Raw genomic sequence first — 15,879 nt, forward strand, 5'->3', positions numbered from 1 at the left:
AATCACTGGTGTAGTTGTGGTTAAACACCAGAGGTCATGCTATTATTTGCTGGAGGTTGGGGATGGGGTCCTTTCCCCTCTGACAGGCTTGCAAAGGAAGTGCCCAGGGTTGGCTCCACACCTCTTTGTTGTGACTTCTGGTTTTTGCTTAGGTTCCTGAAAATTCTGTTCTATATGGAGATTGTGTTTACGCACTCAGGGTGTAAAACTGTTACACCCTATTGTGTAACATTTGTGATGTCCTGGGTTCTATCTCCCAACATTACAGATATAAATGGATAAATAAATAAATAAATAAATAAATAAATAAATAATAAAAATTACCATTTTTTAAAAAATTAATTAATTAATGGTTTTGAACGTCTACTCTGGCCAAAAATAAACAAGAAATAATTCTTTGCCTTCTACTGTCCAGCATATAACATCCTTTCCTCATCTCTTAACAGTCAGCATAATTCTAAAAGTCAAATGTAAAGATTTGCTGCTAATGGTTAAGGGCCCAGGCTGGAATCCGATGCCTGTACATAGCTACCTGACTTTGGAACAATGCACTTAACTCCCAAGGACTCTGTTTTGCTGCAAGTAAGATGGTGTGCAGCGGGAACTGTGTGTGTTCTGAGTGGCCAGGAGTAAATAAATGGGCACGTGCAAGAGGCTGGGACAGTGGCTCTCAATCGGGGGTCACGACCCCCTTGGCGTCACATGTGTCACATATCAGATCTCCTGCCTATCAGATATTTGCATTATGTTTCATACCGGTACCATTATGAAGTAGCAATGAGATAATTTTATGGTTGGGCATCACCACAACATGAGGAAGGTTGAGGACCACTGGGCTGAGGGCTATGCCTTGCACATAATAAAGAAAGCAGACATTGTTGGTACTAAGCATCGGACATGGTTGGCACAAACATATTAAACAGCACATTTCAAGACTGGAACTTAAAGAAATGAGTCAAGCCTATGCCTCACCCTTTGTCTGCACTCCTGCATTCTGTGACAATACCAAGGACAAATGGCTTCACTCACTCCAGTAGCTGGTTTTATTCTTTATAAAAACGAGTATTGCCTGTTTGCAATCCAAATTTTCCAGACGTGCAGACAACAGTGCTCATTCCTAAGGCTGAGTGACAGTGGCCAAGAGCCGGGCAGTACATCCTGTGTCTCTAAGAACTCATGGGAAAGATGAAACAGAGCCCTGGGTGGGAAAAGCACCCCCATGTGAATATGTATGGCATGAGCCTCCTCACTTAAACATAAACTTTATGTTGGGGCACATGCATGTGATTTTTGCAGTAAACATCTATGAATATGAATAACATGGTTATGTCATTAAGCAAGTATCTATGTGGTTGGGGTGGAGAGATGGAGGGACTTAAAATTTTCTTCTAATTTATGTGCTGCTTGCATCTTTTATATGAGACTAGATTCGGATTTATCTCATATTTTAAAAGGGAAAAAATGAGAAACTGGTGTCTTTTCACTTAAGACAGAATAATCACCATCCTAGGTCGCACTGCATTTGGAAAGCATTTGAAGTTAGACTCTTATTAAAGACACAGAAGAGGTGTGCTGGTAACCCCAAACACACTGGAAGGGTTTGATCATTAGAAATAAATCTTCTCGGCTGGAAAGATGGCTCAGTGGTTAAGAGCACTGACTGCTCTTCCAGAGGTCCTGAGTTCAAATCCCAGCAACCACGTAGTGGCTCACAACCATCTATAATGGGATCTGATGCCCTCTTCTTGTGTGTCTGAAGACAACTACAGTTTACTTATATATAATAAATAAATCTTTTAGAAATAAATCTTTTAAACAAAGTTGATGCCATTGGGGTTTGATTCACATGCAGTCTGGAGTTAATCAGCATGGGTAGGCATTTGAGAACAAGCTGAAAACTTATACTTCCTCCTTCTCTTCCTCCTCCTCCTCCTCCTTTACTCCTCCTCATCATCACCCTGCCTCCTCCTTGTCCTTCTCCTCTTCTTCTCTTTCACCATGAATTTAATTATAACAGCATGCTTGTTTTAAATCCTTAAAAGATTTTTCAACATCCTATGGGGGCTCTTAAGAAAGAAATCTTTGGGAAAGTGCTCTTGTGCTCCCTGCTGGCAACTGCTCCCCAGTTGTCCCCCAGGGTGGCACTCACCAGGATGTCCCCGCTGGCTGCCCACCAGTGTGTTCTTTACTGTCACTAGTAAGGTGCAGTAATAATAAAGATAAACCCAGGGGATAGGGAGGTGGCTCTGTGGTGAGGAGCACTGGCTGCTCTGCTCATTCAGGACCCAGCGTCCACGGGGCACACAATTGTCTGGAATCCCAGTTCCAGGGGACCTCTGTTAGCGCCTGCGTGCACGTGGCACACAGACATACAAATAGGTCCACACACATCTGCACAAAGTTAATAAATATTTAAAAACCCAAGATGCACAAAATTTACCAATAATTAAGTAAAAAGGTCTCTAAGATTTAGAGACGTGAAAAAACGTCATAAACGTAAAGTTGCAAAGGTTTTCTAGGATCTGGGGGGTCAGACGTGGATGCAGATGCCAAGAATTGAGTGCCATCGTACTCAATTTCCCCCAGGAAAGAACACTGGCAAATGTCCACATGTAAATACCAGACCTCAGAGTGTACGCTTCTTAACACAGTAAGTACATGGTAACGGTAAAAATGACAGCAGAATAGAGAAATAAACAACACTGGCAACTAACTAAAAATATAAATGATAATGAAATTATTTCATTAAGGCAATGAAAATTATATCATGATATCCCACTTTTCCTGCCAGATTCTTTCAGGACATTTTGGATAATACTCAAAACAAGAATTTGCATGGGTGTGGGCAGCCGGCCACAGTAGAACAGTGTTGGCAAAAGTGTTACATGGAATGCAAACTAAGGAATAAATTGATAAATCTTATTTGTGTGTGTGTGTGTGTGTGTGTGTGTGTGTGCGCGCGCGCGCGCGCGCACGCGTGCACACAGGCGCGTGCGGATGGATGCATCTGTTGTAGAATTCAACCCAAGGCTTTGAGCTTACTAGGCAAGAGCTCTCCTCTTGGTTTTTCTAAAATAAAATCTCAGTATGGAGTCCAAGGCAAGTTGTGATTCTTCTGTGTAAGCCTCACAGTGATGAGACTACAGTTTTTCCCCCAAGCCGAACTAACTTTATCAAACCGAAGTGCATGCATGTGCACTCCCTGAGACTCCTCTTCCCTTATCTTCTCTAGGCTTGTTGACAATTTCTGGTCTCGCACACAGCCATGCCTTCAGCACCGAGGTCAGCTCCCTGCAGCAGATACCCTACTTTGCACTGGTTGAGTGTGCCAGGAGGGTTACATTCCCTGCCATCTTCCTTTGATCAAAAGGCTAGACTCCTTCATGAAGGCATAGCAACTAAAACACCACACATCCTCCCAGCAGAATTCCCCACCGGCCTCTAGTTAACAGCAAAATTCTTCCCAAGAATTCATGTGGAAATGACAGTAGGGTACACAAATGTCTGCAAAAAGGAATGTGCCTGTGTGTAAACTACCATACATGCAATAAACACACACACACACACCACATACACCACACACACACACACACACACACACACACACACACACACACACACACACACACCGTGCATGAAACAATAGCTAGAAAGGTAAGAAGAAACTGTTAGTTGCTACTTCTGGAAGACAGGGTGTGTTTGAGATGTTTAGATTAAGAAAAAAATTACTTTCACTTACATATCTTTTTTTATGCACAGAAAACTAGATGATTTTAAATTGTACATAGAGAAGAGACACTAACACTACATGTCCGCATGGTAATGCGTCAGCTATTCTAAAGAGAACTAAAAACCACAATTAATTAGCTGAGAAAATGTAGATAAAACAAAACATACACTGTGTCCTTGGGTGGGAAGACCAAAAACTGTCTAACATCAACTCTCAAGGCTATGTTAAAACATTATATGACTCCAATTAAAATCTCATACCTTTTCTTTTGAGTCCTGGCCCCCTAAAACATGTCAAAGTTCATCTTGGAGAGTAAATATTTAAGAGCAGGCAAGAATGTTTTTAAGAAGTAGGCTGGATGTTTGTGATAGGTATTGGGGGCAGGGATTTCCAACCAATTATAAAAGTCAAGAAGATAATTTGCTGGACATGGGGTGTACTTTAACCTCAGCCCTTGGAGGGTGACAGCAGGCAGGCCTCTGTGGTTTTGAGGCCAGTCTGACCTACCCAATGAGTTTCAGGCTAGCCAGGGCTACCAAATGACACCCTACTCAAAAAAAAAATTAGAAGATAAAAGATAAAGTAATGAATGGACAGAAACAAAATTGGGGCAGAATCAGAAGCCCAATGTAGATAAATGGGTCTAACTGTCCATGTGTAGTACACGTGTTCATACATGTAAGTGCACTGGAAGGGTAGACACTACTTGCATGTTGATTGATCATGTACTACACATATCTTGTCTCCACCACTTTCCCTTATCATTGCAACAAAATACACGACAAGAAGCAAGTTAAAAAAGGAAGGCTTTGTTTTGGCTCCCAGTCTGAGGTTACAATCCCTTATGGGAGGGAAAGCATGGTGGCAGAAGCCAGAGACTGCTGGTTACTTAGCAACCAGAAAGCAGAAACAGGTAAACTCTGAAGCTTAGCCCAGTCTCTCTTTTTAATGCAGTCTGGATCTCCAGACCATAGGATGGTTCCACTCACATTAAGGATCGGTCCTCAATTCTCAATTAACCCGATCCGGAAACCCCACTCATGGATACGCCCTAAATTTGTCTCGAAGGAGATTCTAAACCTTGTGAAGTTGACGACATTGATCATCACAGCTTCAGGTTTTGTGTTAGCGAGTTCACCTGTTGCAACTGGATTCAGTCAGTTGTAGAAAAGTATTCTAAACTGTGAAATAGTATCTCCGGCCAGTCACAAAGCCAATCGCCAAGGAGCACAGAGAGTAGAGTGCACGTGACTCTACACTGCATGTGGACATAGCTGTGCACATATGCACATGCAGTGTGCACCGAGAAGGCTGGGAAGACACTGCGCGCTGGATGATAAGATTGGGAGTGAGCTTTGTTCTTTCAATTTTGTAGCAGAAAAACGATTCTATTTCCATATTTTTGCAGAGTTCTACCTCATTTAATAGTCTATTTAGTACCCAGGGGGCAGGTAGATGTCACACACAATAGGAAAGGGAAGGAAAGCTGGGGGGAGAAGAGAACTGTGTAAAGTCAGACCATATTAGCAGAAGGCCATGGCTCCAAAACCAGAGCTTTCCCTCAGTGCCACATACACAGCCCCTAAGCATAGGAGGACTGGCTTGTGTGTGCCTGAGCAGAGAGACACTGTGTCCCCTCTGAGTGAGACAGATGGTGGTGTACCCACAGCATCATCTCGTCAGAGACCTGTGGGAGATGGTGTCAGTGCAGCCCTCTGTGTGATATGACTGCCCTTCTCTTTCCTTCCCCAGAGGAAGAAGGCACCAGGAAACTGGATCTGACTTTCCTGTTCTTTCTTACAGCACTGCATGCTCTGAAACAGGGTGGGTCTGAGATTGACAAGGTGGCTTGGGGGGCCCGACACTGTGAGACCTCTCTCTTCTATCTCGTGGTCAGGCACTGCCACTTCACCTTACCCCAGTCACTTGGTTTCCCACAAGAAAATAAGAATCACAAATAAAATCTCCTGACACCCTATAAATGGCTAGATTATACTCTGTCCACTGCATGAAGTACTTAGGGTCGAAGAGAGTGCCAAGTTATAGAGAGAAGATGGCCAGTCTCCATTGTTGATAAAGATGGAGTCCAGGCTATATGGCTTCTTAGGACACAAGCACCTCAAGAGGATGGTGCTGCCAACATCACAATGAAGGAAACCTAGTCCGTGATCTCTAGAAGAGTTAAGACTAAGACCCAACATTTAGTTTTTGTAATTCAGAAGCTTCCTCGGTGTTGAGACAAGCAATATAGGCACAAGGGAAGGCAGCAGATCCCTGTCAAAGAAATACTCAGCATGCTTCCCTCCTGCCTTCCCAGACTGATCACTGACAGGCAGAGCAAACAGGCCAGCTGCTGGGGACTCACGCGGCTCCAAAGGGAAGCCCAGTGCTGTCTTAAAGATGAATAAGCAAAGCCGGTTTCCCTGCCCCTGGGAGTCATGGCCCTTCTGGGAGTCTAACTCAGCCCATACATGATGTCACTAGTTTCATTCTGTTCTAGAGAGGAAATTGTACAATTATGAACTGACTTACCTTGAGGTGATAATTCTGTTTAGCAAATCACTTACTGATCCTCTTTAAGGTACACCACACTGCCTCCGGTTTTCCTAGAGCAAAGGTCTTTTGAACCAGTGTGTGTGTGCTTACAGATAGCAAGCACATACCCATATATATATACATAAAGGTGCAAACACGCACTCAGGCATGCTCGGGGACACACACACACACACCACACACACACACACACACACACTCACTGTGCTGGCCATTTTTATGTCAATGTGACACAGCTATAGTCATCTGAGTAGAGGAATCCTCAATTGAGAAAATGCTTCCATAAGACTGGGTATAGGTAAGCCTGTAGGGCACTTTCTTAATTAGTGATTGCTGGGGAAGGGCCAAGCCCATGGTGGGTTGCTCTATCCCTGGGCTGATGAGCCTAAGTGCTATAAGAAAGCAGGCTAAGCAGACTATGTAACAAGCCAGTAAGCAGCATCCCTCCATGGCCTCTGCACCAGCTCCCGCTTCCAGGTTCCTTCTGGTTTGAGTTCCTGCTTTGGCTTCCTTCAGTGCATTAAGATTCAGGATACGTAAGCCAAATCGTCTCTTTGCTCCCCAAGTTGCTTTGGCCGTGTTTCATCACAGCAATGCTAACCTTAATTGTGATGCATATATATTCATACACACATATATACATAAAGGCACACATATACATATTCACATACACCAGTACATACACAGGCACGTACACAAACACACACACACACACACACACACACACACACACACACACACACACCACACGGGCGGGGGTGGGGAGCTGAAGCTAATTATAGGGAGTGCATGTCTGTAATCCCACCACTTGGGAGGCAGATGTGGGAACACTGTCAAAAGTTTGAGGCCATCCAGCTCTACATAATGAGTCCCAGGCCAACCATGGTTACATAGGTGAGATCATGCCTCAGAGGGAAGGGGGAGGGGAGGAATAATTTACACGAGTAAGTTTTAATCAGGAGAATTTATAGGAATGAGACATGAACCAGTGTGACTGAAATCCCTTAGCAACTACACAGCTAATGGCTGGATACAACTCTCTCTGAGTCTTGAAGGACACAGAACAATTAGCCCTCCAATGTCTCCCCGCAGCATCCGAGCCTCTGACCTTTACAGAACGCTTTTTTACAGAAAGCCTTTCTGCTACTCACCAACTGGCAGCCTTCGAGGGAGCTGACAAGCTGGGCATTCTGGCAGGAGAGGATAGAGCCGGCCAAGTTGAGCATCACACACACTGCAGAGAGCAGCATGAAGAAGGTGATCTGGAAGCCAACCAAACACAAATTGATTACCCACGTGGCGAGCCGAGGAGGGAAAATGGCTTGGCTTTGCAGACGCTTTGGCTTAATGAAGTAATTACACGAACAATATTTATGTTTTAAGGGAAAACGTGATTGTTTCTCAAGATGTCAGCTTCGCATTACCCTAAATAGCAAAAGCAAAAACACTGAAAAGCCACAGCAAGTTACCATGGATGTCTTTGGAACCTACAGTCTTAATTTTAGAAGCTAAGCCTGAAAATACTATACGTTCCAGACACACAATAGGAACACGCCAGAACTTATTAAGCAAAACCGAGGGAAAAGGGTATATTGATTAGAAGGACGTTAAATTGATTTTGTTTAGTTTTTAGTGTGGGAAATTTTGCACATGTGCAGAAGAGAAAATAAAAAGAGAGAGGCCCCTGGCACTCGTCACTTATCCTCAGGGATCAGCTAATGCAGGGCCAGCTGTTCTTTACTACCTGGCCCGTGGGGAATATTCTGCCATAAGTGGAATTATATAATTCCATCCCTAAATGATTCAGTGTGTATTTCTGGAGAGTTGTGAGCCATTCTTGGAAATATTACTGAATTACTGTTGTCATGCGTGCTAAAACTCTATAGTTGTTAGTATCGAGTTCTAGAATTGCTTATCCTGCCTCACTTGCCTCTGGTTTTCACACTCTGCGTCAGGTCCCACAGGATATAGTGAAGGTCTACATAGTATAACAGCTATGACTCTTCCCTCCTCTTCCCTTCTCTCTTCTCTCCACACAGGGTTCCACACAGGGCTTTACTACTTACCCAAGTCCAGCCTCGAACTCACAATCCTCCACCCCCTGCCTCCCAAATGCTAGTAAATCTTAAATCAATGGGTTTCTACCTTCCCCGGTTTTCCCCTTAAAACTTTCTGAAGAACCCATTCCATCAGCCCCGTAGAGTGGATAACCAGGCTGAGGGTCTTACAAAATACCCTATTGTGACCAAGAGTGATCTAAGGCTAATGTGATCAAAAGCAGGGAGAGTGTCAGGAAGACTGATAAAGACTTTTTATCACAGGTGAAAAAATACTAATCAGTGGCTCCTATCACAGCCTTCTGGGCTCCTTTGCCCTTCATGGTCATTAGAGCATTTCAGACCATTCTGAGCTACGGAAAATGGACATTAGTGGAAATGACTCCTGGCAATGCAAATGTAGAGACATTTTGTCTGGTGGAATGGAACTAACTGTCACCCATGGCTACAAGTAACTTTTCCATCCACTTCTAAGTGTATTTCAGGATTACAGAAGGTAATCTGTCCATGCAGACAGTGTTTGAATTTCTACTACAAGTGCCTGGAATATGTATTGGTTCCCTCTTGAAATCGTGAGTTTTATCCTCTTTAACTTATGTTTATCATGATGTTCAAAGCTGCTTCCTGAGAAATAACTAATAACTTCCCTTTGGTTGTGTGTGTGTGTGTGTGTGTGTGTGTGTGTGTGTGTGTGTGTGTGTGTTTGTGCACATGTGTAGTGTATCATCAGGAACCATGGACTTAAGTTCAATGAATATGTTTCAATCATCTGAACCCTTGCACACTCAAGTTGACACCTGGGCTCTTATGGTTTATGGACTTCAACTTCTTGCTTGTTTTCTGGTTCTTTGGGGCCCCCAGGACCCATGATACATACTTCCTGACTCAGAACTGAAATAGTGGAGGCACCTTTCACTGAGAACAAGATTTATATGACACAATTTTTGTGTGCAAGATGTTCTTTGCTCTTTAGACAGTCATTATTTTCAACTTTTCCATTGCCAGACATGCCTCGAGTTTCACCGACATTTCTGAACCAAATAGGAAGCTTTTATCCTAACCTCTGTATCTCCTTTCAACCATGTCAGAACCCTCTGGCTTCGATATAATTGTGATTTATTTCACAGCACCGTATGCAGCCTCAAACTTCCTAACAACCACCAAAACACACCATAGAGACCGTTTAAGATGGAGATCTCATTGCCTCTTTGGAAACCATTCTACCAAGAACAGTCAGAAACATGGCATTGTAAACCCATATGTCCTCTTCTGTGTGATTCGGGCTCCTTTTTTGCTGTTCAGTTATTGTTTCTAACAATTCATGACACTTCTGGTTTCCAGAGTAACTGGCACAGATGAGGGGATTAACCCTTCCCTGGGACACTGAGCAGGCCATAAACACTGTTAAGACTTAGTGTCAATCTTAAGTTAGGTTTATACTGTAAGTGATCATTCTGATGTTCATTTCCTGTAAATAAGAAAAGAACTGTAGACTCCACTTACCACTTAGCAGCTGTTGGACTGCCCCTTGCTTCTCTGGCTTCCATAGGCAAAAGGGCTTTCAGTCAAACAGCCAGACAACCCAATCTTCTGCTAACACTGACCATTTCGAACACTCCAGGGACACTGAAGAAGCTACACGGACCTCACAGCTGCTTACTCTTGTCTCCTGAAGATGCAGCCCCAGCCGGGACTATTTCAAACAACTTAGACACAGTCTTTTGCTATCATAAGTCTTGCTGAACTCTAGGTAGCCATTTATCCCCAGGCCAGAGGAGGAACACTCCTCCCATGGCCTAATAGGACTATTGTGAGTGACATAAGAAACAGTGTTACGATTGGTGCAAGTGCCAGTCTTTATTGACCTGAGAAATTTGCTGTGATTAAGGCAAAGACTTTTGCTCTGTGGTCCTATCAGGATGAGTAACTGGGGACACCTTCCTGCTGCCTCCCCTGCTGTTGCAACACTAGGCCCAGTAAAAGCTTCTCTTGTTGCCTACTTTCAGTAGGATGTGCTGTGTCGGTTACACACAGGAAGAAACAATGAAGGTAGAAACACCAGAAGCAGTAGAGTGGTGGTGAGGGCAGAGGCATCTGCCCAGCACCGGCACAGCACGGGCCACGATGGTGGGCACCAGAACACTGAGCTGCAGGATTAGCCAGTGGCCAGTTGTTTGGCTTCTATAGAAGAGGCAGAGATGAGCAGTTTGCCCACTCTGCTGCAGAAGCAGCAGACTAGCTACCTACTTCATAGCAGAAGAAGAGGAGGGCAGAGCCATTAGCAGGCCAAACTTCAGAAGCACCACAAAGCCTGGTTGCATCCACAGCTGCAAAGGATGCACAGCTGCTGGACAGTGACAGCAGCTAAGAGCGGCGTAGACCTCTCCCGAATGCTAGCAACTGTGATGGCGGCCACAGCCACAGGAGGCAGCTGAACAGTCCCAGAAAGCAGCCATCACAGGGACAAGAGAGATGACAGTGTAGAAAGAGAGTAGGAGGCTGAGGCTGAAGGACGGAAGGCCACAGAGAGAGAAGATAAGATGTAGGAGGCCTTGGTGACAGAAAAGTCGCAGAAAGCTGTGATGACTTGCAGCAAGGATATCAGACCACCCAGGGTCAGGAGCTGTAGCACTGATCTCTGTCAAGGGCTGTGAGATCCTAAGGGCTGAGGAATACCTAGGACCTGCCCAGAAACTGTCACTAGCAAGGGCAGAGAAATCCCATCTTCCTGGAGCCACACAATGGTTCTAACAAGAGAGAAGAGTCCTACTACCTGAGGCCTCCACGTGACATTAGCACTAGCTGCTACTGCTGCTGCTGCTGCTACTGCTGCTGCTACTGCTGCTGCTGCTGCTGCTACTGCTGCTGTTACTGCTGCTGTTACTGCTGCTGCTACTGCTGCTGCTACTGCTACTGCTGCTGCTGCTGCTACTGCTGCTGCTACTGCTGCTGCTGCTGCTACTGCTGCTACTACTGCTGCTGTTACTGCTGCTGCTGCTGCTGCTACTGCTGCGGTGGCTGTCCTCAAAAGCCTCAGGATTCAGATACTGCCAAACCCCAATACTTGAAAGGCTTCTTCCTTCCCACCCTTACTTTCTACCTGGGTAGAGCGAGCGAGCTAACTGGTACTGAACACTGATTCAGGGTCCCAGCGTTCAACGAGAAATTACAAAGCATAGGAAGAAACAGCAAATTGTGGACATTCACAGGAGAAGTCGCCACAGAAAGCTCTAGAGACAGCTCAGACATGGGGTTTTAGCTGAAAACTTCCTAATCCTCACTATTCTGAATGTCCTAATCCTCACTGTTCTGAACGTGCTTCAGGAAACCCAGGACACAGAACTGAAGGACATCAGGAAGATGAGTTGAACGAAGACACAAGAGAGTACACCAGAGACGAGCTGTAAATGAGGAAGAAGAGAAGCTAAGGAACCTACAGAGAGTACTAGCCATAGGTGCAGACTACCGATGGCAGGTCAGGGGAAGATACAGCAAACGAGACCTGAAGTCTCATGACTAAAATCTCCTGGTATCTGCTGAAGACACACATTTGCATATTCCAGAGGCCCCAGGAGCTCCAGGCAGGAGAGACTCAGAGAACAACGCCCGAACACAGACAAATCACCAAGCTAGCAAAGGCCAAGGGTGCAGCCGTAAGCTTGCAAACTAAGGAGGTAAGATTAGTAGCTGACCGTCCTTCAGACACCATGCAGGTGACAGGGAGTGGTAAACTACACTTATAGTTATAAAAGGAAAACGAAGACACCAAAAAACAGAAAACCTGTCATGCAAAACTAGCCTTTAAAATTGAAGGCAAAAAAGCAAGAAACTTCCAAGTAAGTAAGAGCTGATGCTCAAAGCAGGAAGGTATGGCTGACAAGAAATCTCAGAAACTCTTTACCCTGAAATGACAACCTGCTAGAGACTATGTGAGAGCCCTGGTTTTCAAAGCCTAATGTACTATGTTAAAAGGAGACATACACGTTTGGTCTATTCTCTTGCTATCTTAGATGGTGTAAAAATGTGTTAAACAAGCCCACGGTCACACAGTATTAAAAGATGTAATAACAAGGGAGGGGAGTCAAGAATAAAGGTAACAGGCCCTGCTGATATTAAGCCGGGACCAGACGACCAGAGGCTTAGGGTGCTGCTAAGGTTTGGAAGTGAGTTGTGCCCCAAAGCTTGATGACTTGAAGCTTGGCTCTCAGAGTCAGTACTAGGAAGTGATTGGTGTTTAAGAGGCAGAGCTAGGTGGGCAATGTTTGGGGCTTTGTGAACACAGACCTTGGGAGGGATCTACAAAGTTCCTCGGGAAACCCAGCTCGTTTCTTTGAAAGTGGATCGCTAAAAGAGAAGCCTGGCCCTCTGCCGTCTGCTTCCTGCCCTTCCAGGGGATGCCTCCTCCTTGCATGTGCCCTCAGGACACTGTTCATCATCAGGGTTTTAGCAGAAGCTGAACCCAGAGGGCACCTCATCTTGGACTTTTCTGCCTTCAAAATTGTGAACGAAGTATCTGGTGTCGGGTGCCTTGTTATAGCAATGGAAAAATGATCAACTTAAAGGGTAACTATAATTTTCAAGCTTAACACTGAAAAACGATTAAAAGATATGCAGAGGGTCTGGAGAGAGGCCTCAGCCATTAAGAGCACTGGGAGGACCTCAATTTGGTGTCCAAGCACCAAATGATGTCTCCAAATGAAGTCGGTAACTTCAACTTCAAGGGATCTAACGTACTCTTCTGGCCTCTATAGGCAATGCAAGCATGACACAAGTGGTGCAGACAGGTGGCAGCTAAAGAACCCATAGGTACAAACAAATAAACACGAAGAAATGATCAAACAAAATAAACAACAGGGGATTTAAGATAAATAGTGAACAGATATAATAGGAAATAAAATAACACGCTAGGAAAGTTTATCCAACCAAAATGAAATAATCATTGAAAAGAACTGAAATATAAAAAAAGTCTATATAAAGCAAATAAGATAATAGAAGTAATCACTTAAGCCATGATAGTTTGAATATTTGATTTGCAGTCAGCGATGGTATAGTATGTGTCTTTAAAAAAAGAGATCTAAACTGTAGGTATGTTGCAAATACAGACTAACTTTAGGTACAAAGACACAAACATTTTTAAAAAAATGTTTAAAAGGGCAGCACAAGAAAACATGCTTGTCCATTAGAGAGTTAGTGAGGCTACACCAATGTCTTCAAAATAGATCAAGTGTGAAAAAGTGTTACAAGGACCATAAAATGTGCAGTAATGTAACAGGAAAAAAAAAGCTAGTTCATGAAAATGGGCCAACTCCAAACATATACACCAAAACAACCAAGTCCTCCAAACTGTGAATCAACCCAAGACAAGGCTGGAACTTTCAAAATTTATTTTTAATGATGAAAATGCCTACATGGAATATCAATAAAAAAAATAAGGACCCAGAAATATCATAGGCAATGAGAACTGATAGAGATGGGGGACATCCCAACCTCAGGGACACATTCCAACCTCGGGGACACATGACATCACCAAATAAAGAAGGATGAGATCTAGGATCTGCCTGCAGAAGGCAGGTGGTTCTCAATACACTGAATGATTGGGTCCCTGTCATTCACAGGGAAACCTCACTAACAGGAAGTAAGGCCAGCAGTCAAAATAGAACATGCCAGTTAGCCACGCACCCCTAAACAACCACTGGGTCAAAGAGGGACTCACTACAAAATAGGAAAAAGAAGAAGAAATCTTTACAGTAAAAGAAAGTGAAACCCACAGCAAAGCATGTAGAATCCAGGAGAAGCTGTGTCCACAGAGGTTTCAGGCAGTAAATATCTGTCTATGTCCCAAAAGAAAGAAGACCCATGGCAAGACTCTGACATCTCAAAGTAAAGGATTAAAAAGTAAGAGAAAAAGATTAACCAAACCCTCAGGATCAAGGAAATAATACAGAGCAGGTTAGATGAAAGTGAAGCCCACGTCACAGAAAAATATTAGATTTGGGCAAACAGAAGCAAAGTTGGGTCTTGAAAAATATTACCGAAAATGGCAAGCCTTCAGCTGAAGGAAGAGAGAGGGGGGGAGGGGGGAGGAGGATACACGAAGCCAAAAATGAAAATGGAGATGTTATTACTGACACCACAGAAATTTAAGGACTTTTTAATATCAGGACAAATGTGTTCACATGATAATTTATTCACTCGCAAGCTAAATATGAATGTGAAATTGTCAAGGTTTGAGACATAGAGATTTTCTTCCCGACCAATTCTGCAGGGGCTCCTCTGTGTCCTCTACTCAGTAAGGCATCTCCATGGCACGTGAGACATGAATGGGGCACGGCAGTCTGGTAGCTCTGGATACAGGTCTGAGATGGAAGGAATTCTCCTTGGCATGACCACTGAGAAAATGCAAGGTTTCCACAGACTGCTGTTTGTTCAGCCAGAAGATGGAGCCTTGCCGCCTCCAAGACACTGGGATATTAGCAGCAGCCCAGCTTTCTGAACAGACAGAGGTGGAACTCTTACACATCTCTGCACATTTTAAAGTTCTGATCCTGAAGTCAGCCCCCTCCCTGACACACACTCACTCTTCCTGACTCTGCCTTCAAAATGCCCAAGTCTCCCCTACACGAGTTCCCGACCCCTCAACAGTAACACAGTGCCAATTAAAGTGTGCCCTCACTACCCTAACTGGTGTTTGGCTCTAGCTTGGGCACAATGACTCAAGAAGAATTTGAAGGGCAGCGAGATGGTTCAGCCAGTAACATCCTCGGCCATGTAGCTCTGAAAACCTCGGTTTGTGCCACTGAACTCAAGTCAAAACTCAGGCCCATAATCCCGGCACTCCTGTGGAGAGATAGGAGTCAGACTACACACCTGAGGCTCCTCTGTGCAGAGCAAATGCAGAAGTAAAAGGGGAGCAGGGAGGCAACTTCCGAAAAGCTGTCCTCTGCTCCCACATGTGTGGAAGCTACAGCACACATTCACATATACACATACATGTGTGTGCACATGCACACACTCAGACACACACAGAAGCACACACACTTATACACGGGAACATGTACTAACACATACATACACACCACATACACACATACAAACGTGTACTCACACATACACCATGAACACACACAGCATGCATATGTGTGTGTGTGTGTGTGTGTGTATACATGTATACTTACATACATACATACACATCCATATCCAAGTAAACCTTTGGATGGGAAGAAGGAGAGCCTGCTGATACAGTCACAGGAGATTAAACAGAAATCAAAGAGTATAAAGTTCAGCCCTACCCTTCATTCCTAGCGAATTCTCCTAAGCACATAAAGAGTTAATAACAACCCTACTTTTCCCAAATTTCCAGGAGAGGGAACACTTCTTAACTTGTCATACAAGGCTGTCATTATCATGAAACCAAAGTCAGGCAAAGAAAACTGTACACAAACAACTAGGGAGGCACACAGAAAATCCCCCACAGATAGGGAAAGATTGTAATTGCATGAAGTACAGACTCTGGTCAGAACGGAGCAAAGCTAGAAATGA

The 15,879-nt window shown here is 44.2% G+C and overlaps 1 protein-coding gene across 4 annotated transcripts in view; it reads right to left on the reverse strand.

Annotated features, from left to right (window-relative positions):
- The window catches only part of Entrep2 (endosomal transmembrane epsin interactor 2), a 411,852-nt gene that overhangs the window by 89,732 nt on the left and 306,241 nt on the right, over positions 1–15,879 (reverse strand). For all 4 annotated transcript variants that reach the window (NM_001427632.1, XM_087589068.1, XM_087589082.1 and 1 more), the window contains one exon: positions 7,435–7,545. In NM_001427632.1, the coding sequence (NP_001414561.1) occupies positions 7,435–7,545 (111 nt within the window). The remainder of the gene's footprint in view (positions 1–7,434; positions 7,546–15,879) is intronic.

The sequence above is a fragment of the Rattus norvegicus genome, chromosome 1, assembly GCF_021556685.1.
Source record: "Rattus norvegicus strain SHRSP/BbbUtx chromosome 1, alternate assembly SHRSP_T2T, whole genome shotgun sequence".
NCBI lineage: Eukaryota > Metazoa > Chordata > Mammalia > Rodentia > Muridae > Rattus > Rattus norvegicus.